Source organism: Dermochelys coriacea, chromosome 11 (genome assembly GCF_009764565.3).
Source record: "Dermochelys coriacea isolate rDerCor1 chromosome 11, rDerCor1.pri.v4, whole genome shotgun sequence".
NCBI lineage: Eukaryota > Metazoa > Chordata > Testudines > Dermochelyidae > Dermochelys > Dermochelys coriacea.
The window spans coordinates 59,841,042-59,850,496 of NC_050078.2; the positions used below are offsets into that span (position 1 = coordinate 59,841,042).

A 9,455-nucleotide genomic window follows, 5' to 3' on the forward strand; every position below is an offset into this window, starting at 1 on the left:
TTATCTGCTCAGATTCTGTGCAGAGAGCCGGAGCACTGATGGATGACAGACAGCGGAGACCTTACTGTGACCTTGGGATAATTAACATTAGGGTGATTTCTTCACCATCCATATACTAAAGTGGGCTACATTAGAATGTTAGTCAATGTTAATTTCCGTGTATTTTTGTAGCACTTTGTGAGTGAACGCAAATACGATGAAGAGCTGGGTAGGTCTGCCCGGTTCTCCTGTGACATAGAACAGCTAAAGACCCAAATTCAGCTCTGCGGAGAAAGTAAGTTCTGGTGATTTTCAAAGTAAGTGCTGTGTGAATGTAGCGACTATTTGACTTCTCTGCACTACCATGATGTCAAGGGACCAGATTCAGCCCTGGCATAAGAGGGAGCAACTGCACTGATTTCAGATGATGTGTATTGTTTTTTGCAGAAGCTAAATTTGGTGCAAGGTATTTTACACCTGTCCTTCTGTAAATTTACTGAGATGTTCACAACCATTGTCTGCTTCAAAAGTCATGTTCCCTGGATGCAAAATTTGACCTCTCTTATTTCTCATTATGTCGTGCAAGATTTTGTATGTTTTTTAAAAAACAAATACTTCAGTGCTTTTCTCCTCCCGTCAGCCATCCACCTCTGCTCCCCCAGCCCCAGCAAAGAAAAACATGGCATGGTGGAGGAAAAACGATTTCAGGAAGAAAACAATTTCCAGCTTCAGGTTTCCAAGGAGTTACTATAAATAGCAAGAAAAACAAATCGTGAATCTGCCAGAATGAATCTTGTGATTCTATCGCCTAAGAATTGTCTCCCTCGAGTCACAAACAGTTTAATACACAAGAACACAGGAATTGCTATTGCAGAACAGTCTGAGGGATCCCTCTAAGCTAGTACCTGTCTCTGTTAGTGGCCAATCCCCGATGTGCTGGAGGAAAGCATGAATTTCCAAATAATGCATCTAATTGGGCACAGTGATCTTGTGATAACTATCTCATGCCCTAAAGCTTAAGGATTTGGAAGTTCTTTAATTGTTATCCTAGCTAGTGTAACCACAGCTGCTATTGATATAAACATATACTTGTTTTTTTAATTTTACTAAATATTTCCCTAAATAACCTGCAGCTGCAGTGAATTTCACAGGTTAATTATTTTTATTTAGGCCTTGGCTCATCAATGCAATTATCTAACTCTAAGCACACGAGTTGACCCATTGAATTCAGAACATTGCAATCTGTAGGGCTATTACTGTTAAGGATAGTGGTGAGACAGTAGGGCATGTGTTTGAGATGCAACCCTTTGAATGGGGTGGTAGCAGAAGTGACAGAAACGTGAGATTGTACAGTGGTAATTCCTCAAGTAGTTTTCCAATGGCATATATGAGATGAGTTTGTGGTCTCCATCAAGGTAGTAGTAGACAAGTGTCCATATCACAATCAGGCCTCTGGGTTGGCAGGCTCCCTATAGAGGCTGATTATTGAATGAGCCATGGAGACTGGACTATCCTCTCACTCCTAGAGATGGCCTTTGCAACTTGCAAGTCAGAGCAGAGGCATATTGCTGGGGCATAATAGGGAAGCTCGCATGGCATGGCCGTTATCCATGCTATACCTCTTCTGTGGAAGGAGTCAAAACTCCATCTCAGCAGCCTGTTATCAGCATGAAATTGACTTCAATTTCCAGGCCAAATTCAGTCCAAGGTGTAAATGGAAACAACCAGCATTGGATTATCACATAGACAAAGTAGGCATGTGCCTAGGGCCCAAATTCAGGGAAGAGGCCCAGGGCTTACCGAACAGCCGTGCAATACACTCATCACATCCAGGCTGGCCATGCTGTGGATTCACCAGGACTGACTGCTCATCTTGCTGCTACTTGTGGTGTTGCTAACCATGTTGGAGGGGTAGCTGGGCCAAATCTGAATGGCACTACAACCCCATGAGTCAGGTAACAACGCCACTCACTCAAATTTGGCCCAGCCATCCCTCCATCATGGTGAGCAGTGTTCCCTCTAATTTTTCCCACCCATGTGTGGAATGAATTTCATTATGTGCACCAATTTGGAGGTGATGTGTGACACACCACCTCCATATTGATGCACATAACAGTATTCATGTGGTGGGTTTCAGAGTGTGGGAGGGGGCTCAGGGCTGGGGCTAAGGGTTGGGATGCAGGGCTCTAGTTGGGGGTGTGGGCTCTGGGGTGGGGCCAGGGATGAGGGGCAGAGGGTTGGGTGCAGGGGTGAGGGCTCTGTCTGGGGGGTGCAGGCTCCGGGGTAGGGCCAGGATGAGGGGTTTGGGGTGCAGGAGGGTGCTCTGGGGCTATGGAGGGGAGAGAGGACTCCCCCCAGCTCTCTCCGCCCGCAGCTGCACCGGGGCTGGAAAGGAGATGGCCCTTTCCCCACTGTGGCAGCTCTGGGGCTGGGGCCACAGGATAGGCACTGGCTACAGCTGGGTTCGGGTCTGGATGTGGGGTTCGGGCCGGGTTAGGGGCACCCTGGCAGGTTGAGGGCCGGGCTAGGTTGGGGCCTGGGGAGGGGCACCCCTTCCCCAGCCAGTCCTCTGGGCAGGTTCCCTGAGTGCCTGCACGGCCGCCCAGCTTACAGGGAACTTAGGGTGAGCAGTGCACCTAGCAGCAGCAGGATGAGCAGCCGGTCCCACTGGATTTGAAACAGAGTTTCAAATACCTTCAGTCTTTACACAGTGTGTTCAGTATTTACATTGTGTTTATAATTTTAGCTTGAAAACAACTCTCTCTGCCCGTGTCACAAACAGCACCTCCCTTCATCAAGATGGGCACCCAGCACACAAATACAGACATCCAGGCTCTGGTTTTACTCCTGGGGGACAGTGCTTTTTACCTTCAGGCAGCTCTACTGAGCAAAATGTCTCTCTGCTTTTGGGGTACAGATTGTGCCTGGCCCTGTGCAGGTGGACAAGGGATGGAGAAGAAGCAAGAAGCCTCTTGGACAAGAGGGCAAAGTCTGGGTACAATGAGAGACTTCGCACTCAGGGAACTCAAGGACTTCCCAGGGCCCACACCAGTGTCAGCACTAGGAGAGAACTGGGTACTGCATGCACCCTTCCCAAAGGGGATGAGGTAGCCATGCTCTCGGGAAGCATTATGCATGCTCCCAGAGCTCCTGAAGGGGTGATGTGCTTCCACGCTGCCCCTAACATGGTGTTTTAGCTCCGTGCTACAGTACAGCTCACAATTTCACTGGGTTGTGTCCATAGAGGTATTGAACCGGGGAAGAGTTAGATTGACATAGATCCCAGTCCTGTGAGGTACTAAGCAGTGAAGCTGATGGGAGTAGAGAGTACTTAGCACGTTGGAGGACTGGATCCATAAAAAGGAATTTGAGATTTGGGTCTTAGTGGCAAAGAGAAAAATCCTGCAAAACAACATAATGTGGATCCAGGGCTGCCCAATATGGTATGCCCATTCCTCTCTTGTTTTTATTGGATTCTGAGTTATATTTCCCTTTGGAAGAGCAGCCTCTCTTAAATATTGACCTCTTCCTAAGAGTTTTGAAATTGTGGAGCTTCTTCAAGATAGTCTCCTGCTGAACACATCCCTGGGGTAACTCCACCAGGGTCAGTGGGTTGCACCAGGATTGGCCCCCCATCTCCAAAAATGTCTCGTGGAACAAGGCTGTTTCACTGGGGGGGGGGGGTGTCCATGGACCTGATTCTGAAATGACTCCACTGAATTCTGGTTTAACTGAGATAAGAATCTGGGCCTTGTGTTGTGGTGCTGATGATGTACCTGATAACACTGAGTGTTTTTCTTTTGTAGTTTCTCATCCAAAGAACAACTACTCCTCAAGAACACCATGCAGTTCCATGCTGCTGTCAGTGACTTCGCATGTGGCATCTGACAAGCAAAGTACACACTCCCGAAAATCGTATAGTCACATCAAGAACTTTGATAGTAAAACGGCCAGCACTAAAATGCCAAATCATCTTATTTGCAATCCCACAGAATTCTCTGCCCAAGTAACCCCAACAAATAAACAGGTGAGAAACTAGAAACAAGCTAGACTGAAGTTCAACATTCACAAACTCATGGGAAAATCTGTGGTATTACAAGTGAACAAAACAAAACCAAATATCATTCTGCAATACATCACATGCAATTCGCCATTGACAGGGAAGGACAAAATGAACTAGTAGATGGTTTCCAAATCCAGTTTCATGACTGTGTGGAACATACGTGATGGGAGAACATCGGAATTGCCGTACCAGTGCCCTGTGACCACTACCAGTTGCTTCAGAGCAAGGTTTTCAAAACCCTGCATGATACCTAATTGCCCTACACTATGCTATGGGGAAATATTTATTCCTATTGGTAAGTGATCAGCTCATGCCTTCAGGACCTGATAGATCTTGAAATCTGCCTGAATTCAAGAGAATTATATTATTTCACAAGCTCAGTAGTTCTGCTTACTATATTGTGGCATATTTATATCTGTTTCATTTACAGGAGCACCCTGCAATATCCTTGTCCTGTAGTGTTTACTTAGGTAAAGCTCCTGAGGAAGTCAGGCTGAGTTTTGCCTGACTCAGGGATTACAAAATGAGACAGACCCAGAAAGAGAAAATAAGGAGCATTTTATAAGTTCCGTGTGTGTATATAGAATCTGCTGCCATAGCAGTCATACAACTCAATGGAAAACCACCACTTTCCACAATTGATAACTCGCTCTCTGTAGGGGGTAAACAAAATGGGCATCTCTCCCATCCATCTGGATTCTTAACTCTTTCTTTCCACATGGATTTCCGCTGTTTCTTTCTGCAAATCTTATTGTACTATTACACAACACTTTACTATCCAGAAAAATAGTAGTTGTGTTCTTGGGGGGCGGAGTCAAAGTGAACCTGGGTTCAGATCCTCAAAGGTATTTAGGTGCCTCACTCCCACTGATTCCAATAGGAGTAAGGCACCTAAATACCTTTGAGGATCAAGGCCCACGTGTTTTTACTGCTACTTAACTTTGCTGCTGTGTTTCTGTGGAGCTGTCTAATACATCATTGCCTTTTGACCAGCACACGCATTTGCAAACCGCTCAGGTGCCAACTCTGTAGTGATGGTCTTGTAGATGTAGCTGTTTTTAACCGAGCTCTAGCAATGATCAAGCTTATATGTTCTGTTACATGCAGGGTTAAACAAATGCACTAGATGCATAAGGAATTTGATTCTGCATATACTTATTAATATTCACTGTGTTATATTTGTTTTTAACAAAATCTTTTAAGGGGGCATGCAACCTAACAATCATTCATTTTCTTTCTTGGTAGAATGGGCCGTCTAGCCAGAGACGAAGATTTAACTCACAGTATCACGGAATCCGGCTCAATGGATCAGTCAAGTCACAAGGTGCCAGTAACGAAACAGATCAAAATAATATAAAGAGCAGTTCCAGATATGAACACAGAAGACAACAGCATAATAGTTTCAGACCTAAAAACAAAGGAGCTATGAAAAATCAAGACCAGTCCACAGCTACAAGGACCACAGAGAATCTCACACATACAGAAAAAACCCAAAGAAAGCATCGTACACCAGACAGCACCGAGCCCAGACCATTCCGCAGCAGCGTTGCTAGGGTATCTCAGTGCAATTTATGTCCTGCAAGAATAGAGGTCTCTGCTGATGCCACTGTTCTTTCAGTGCCAGCTGTGACTTTGGTGGCTTAAATTCTCACCCCGAAGAGAGACAGAGCAGATTTATTTTTTTCCACTTCAATTTCTCGCTCAAGATGCTAATTGAAATGCTGACAAAAAGCTAGTCTGTCAGAAAACAGAATCAATTTAAATCAGTTGCTGCTTAGAAACCTGTTGATATTTTTATTAATTCCAGATAATCAGCAATAGTTCACCTCATACTTTCAAGGCTTTGCTCAATATGCTCATGGTTATTTTTGTCATGACAATGCAGCATTTTAGCCAGGCAGTATTTGCTTCTTAGAAAAATCAAATCTAGGTTGAAAAAAATAAATTGAAGATTAAATGCATAGTAGCAAGATGCCTGCTATAGATATGCGGTTGTACCAGTCCACTCTGTTGTTTGTAGAGTTGCTAATGTTAGAAAAAATAACAGGAAGTTCATACATCATGGTCTGCAATGAAAACATGCTCTTATAGAATTTTTATGTACAAGTCTATACAGCACTCTTTCTCTCCATATATATATATATCTATATTATATACTCTCACAATATTGCTCTATACAAAACAAATTAAAAAACATAAAGCATTTGATTTCTGTCTATTATTCCATAGTAAAAGATCTGTAAGATCAAGTATAAATTGTTTTAATACATAACATATTAGTATTTTTCATTGGTAAACTACTCAGAGTCTGGAAAAATGCTCATTTCTTGAGTTTGGAATGTATAGTCATGGTTATCCAAAGAGTATAGTCCAAATCGCCACCTTTGTCAGTCACTTTTCTATGAATAATCAGAATTATTTTTTTGCGTATGAAAAGTTGCAGTTGAATCCAAACTGTTTTTCGCTATAGGAACCATCTCTCCCACAGGAGAGCTATGATACTTACAACTCTGTTATAGCAACGTGCAGCAGAAAGTGAAGAGGGATATTTGAGTGGCTATCACATCCCTCTGAATTTTCTATTTAAAAAAAAATCCTAGATAGTTTTAATGTTCTGATTCTGAATTTCAAAAAGCTTGTTTCTTCCAAAAAAATTAAAAGCCACTCCCTAAAATCTCTAAGGTTTGGTACTGCAAAGCAGCAAACAACGTGAGCTTCTGATTTGTTTATATTCACCTTTGCAGCAACAACCACCCTCAACATGCACTTTAGGCCCCATCTTGCAGTTCTTATTCAAGTAAAAATCCCACCAAGATCAGTTCTTTTATTTGTTGATTTTTTAGGGCTTCATTCCTTGCTTGTTGAAATTTATCTTAGACATTTGGGATCTGACCTCACTGATGTCAACTGGAGTCTTTCAACTAACTTCAATGGATTCTGGATCAGGCCCTTACTTTCTGTTGTAGACTAGATTCCAATACCCTGAGTCACGCTGGATAGCACCTTGAGCCACAGGTAGCGCTATTGACTTCAAAGGTCATGTCTACACTACCCGCTGGATCGGCGGGCAGTGATCGATCTATCGGGAATCGATTTATCGCATCTAGTGTAGACACGATAAATGGATCCCCATTCGCTCTGCCGTCGACTCAGGAACTCCACCAGGGTGAGAGGCGGAAGTGGAGTCAACAGGGGAGCAGCGGCCGTTGATCCCGCGCCGCGAGGATGCAAAGTAAGTGATTCTAAGTCAATCTAAGATGCGTCGACTTCCGCTACGCTATTCTCGTAGCTGAAGTTGCGGATCTTAGATAGACACCCCCCACCCCACCCTCCGGTGTAGACCAGGCCAAAGGGACTGCTTGTGAAGTAACCTACCACTCAGCAAAAGTTTATGAGAATCTGGCCCTTTGACACCACATTAATGAAATGCCTGATTAGGCACTTATTTGCTACTCTTCACTTTGTCATAGTTACCTCTGCCTAATTGTTACTAGAGGGCTTTATTCAGTTGCACTACATGATGCTATTTCCCCTTCAAAAAAAATTTTAAAGCACGAATGTCCTCGTTTGCTTTTCAAATGAGGAACGTCATTTCTGCCCAATCTTTGCTCATTTCTCTTAGTGACAGCTGTGGAAGTTCCCGAGGTGGATATTGGGCTGTATGTGGCTCTAAGAAGCAATCAGCTTTTCTTCATCTCGAGAGATAGTGAAGGAAAAAATAAAAATATGGGGACAAACATTTCCTACTTAAATATTTACTCAACAACAAGGTATTGCTTCCATACTGCTCACCCTGCAGATTACCAGGAAGCAGCTCGCTTTGCAAAAGGCTTGAACAGTTTGCTCTCCATTTCAAACCCACAAGGCTCGCTGACAGCATGCTTGCAGATGGGTGATCAGAGGAGACTGGATTAACACTAACCTGAGCTGCTGCTGTTTGCAAAGGTGGGTGTGGGGAGTGGCTTCTGTTTTCCAGAGTGGATAGCAGATGATTGGTCTAGAAAGGAATAAGGAAGTTGTCCCATGGAATTGTGGAATACTTCAGGCTGCCACCCAGGCCCCAAGTCAAGCAGGGCTGTGTCTATACTGCAAAGTGATAGAGCTCAGACTATGGGGCCTGGCTTAATGCAAGCTCAGACCCTCTAGGCCTGTAGGGTCCTGGGGCCCTGAACCTGAGCTCTGGGTTAGCGCAATTGCAATGTAGACATGGGGGGAGGGGGAAGGAACACGACTTGAGCACAGGCTTACATTTCAGTGCAGCCATAACCATAATGACCCAAGGAAACCCTGTGCTGCATCACATGCAAATTAAACTGCTCTGGAGGCTACAGACATACAACTTTGTGTGGCAGTTCTTTGATGAGAGGTATAGCAGCATACAGCACATTTCAGTGTTCAAGAACGTCACCCAAAAAAACATATTGAAACAGCTTGAAGCACTAATAAATGCTGCATCAGCAGCTGGAATAAACTGAAAAACAGCTAAAGAAGCCAGTATGAAAATGGCTAAATCTTTAATGCAAATTAGAATATCTGACATGCAGAATTGTCACTGTGCCACCTGCAGGGGCAGAGTTGTAAACTGGTAACTCCAAGTAAGGGGAGCTAACTTGCATGAGCCATCTGAATTTATTCACTACTAGAGCAAAACAAATGACATTTCCCACGAAGCTCACAAAGCAGCCAGGCTCTATAACTTCATCTCCTGAGACTTCCCTCTCACCCCTACTGCTACTATCTTACCTTCCTCTGAGCTTTGGCCTGAAGTTAACCTTATAGTGCTACTGCAGGGCTTTGCTATAGCAGAACACCCATACTGCCTCACAGCCTACTGATTGATTATTACTGCACTTGTGATTCCTTTAATTACTTGTAGCAAGGCTGGCTGGATCCTAAAAGCAGCCAGTTGTCAGGAAGCAGCTGATAGCCTCATTCTCTCTCAGCCTTTCAGAGAAGTACCACCTACTCCTTCCTGCTCCGTTTCTCAGGTGAACGCTTTGATCTTCATAAATTGAAGAAAGAAGGGGAAAAAAAACCCTATGAAATTTTCCTTTCACTGGGAAACATCATTCCCTCTCTTCCCAGCCATGGCTGAAGTGCAGCCACACTGCACTAATCAGTTAGGCGCTTAAACAGAAATAATTTAAAAGCTAGTTTCCTCTCTTCTCTGGCAAAATGTTGAAAGTGAGACCACTGCAGTGATTACAACGACAAGAGACGAGACATTAAGTACCTATTGTATGCAATCTCTGCATCCCAGTCTCTCCCAGGAGGAAGACTTCTCAGTGCAGAGAAGGAACTAAAACCTAGCAGTGTATAGCCCAATCAGCTATGCCATCTGGCTGCTCAATTTATCCATTAGTAGTTGTCTGTTTTCTTGCAGGGGGTTACAGCAATCGTGGGTATTAAGAAA

At 44.0% G+C, this 9,455-nt stretch overlaps 1 protein-coding gene across 7 annotated transcripts in view; it reads left to right on the plus strand.

Annotated features, from left to right (window-relative positions):
• Window positions 1-5,946, plus strand: part of SPATS2L (spermatogenesis associated serine rich 2 like) — a 136,874-nt gene extending 130,928 nt beyond the window's left edge. For all 7 annotated transcript variants that reach the window (XM_043505548.1, XM_038421036.2, XM_038421040.2 and 4 more), the window contains 3 exons: window positions 172-274; window positions 3,786-4,006; window positions 5,288-5,946. In XM_043505548.1, coding sequence (XP_043361483.1) covers window positions 172-274; window positions 3,786-4,006; window positions 5,288-5,686 — 723 coding nt within the window. In that variant the 3' untranslated portion in view covers window positions 5,687-5,946. The remainder of the gene's footprint in view (window positions 1-171; window positions 275-3,785; window positions 4,007-5,287) is intronic.
• The last annotated feature ends 3,509 nt before the right edge of the window (window positions 5,947-9,455 follow it).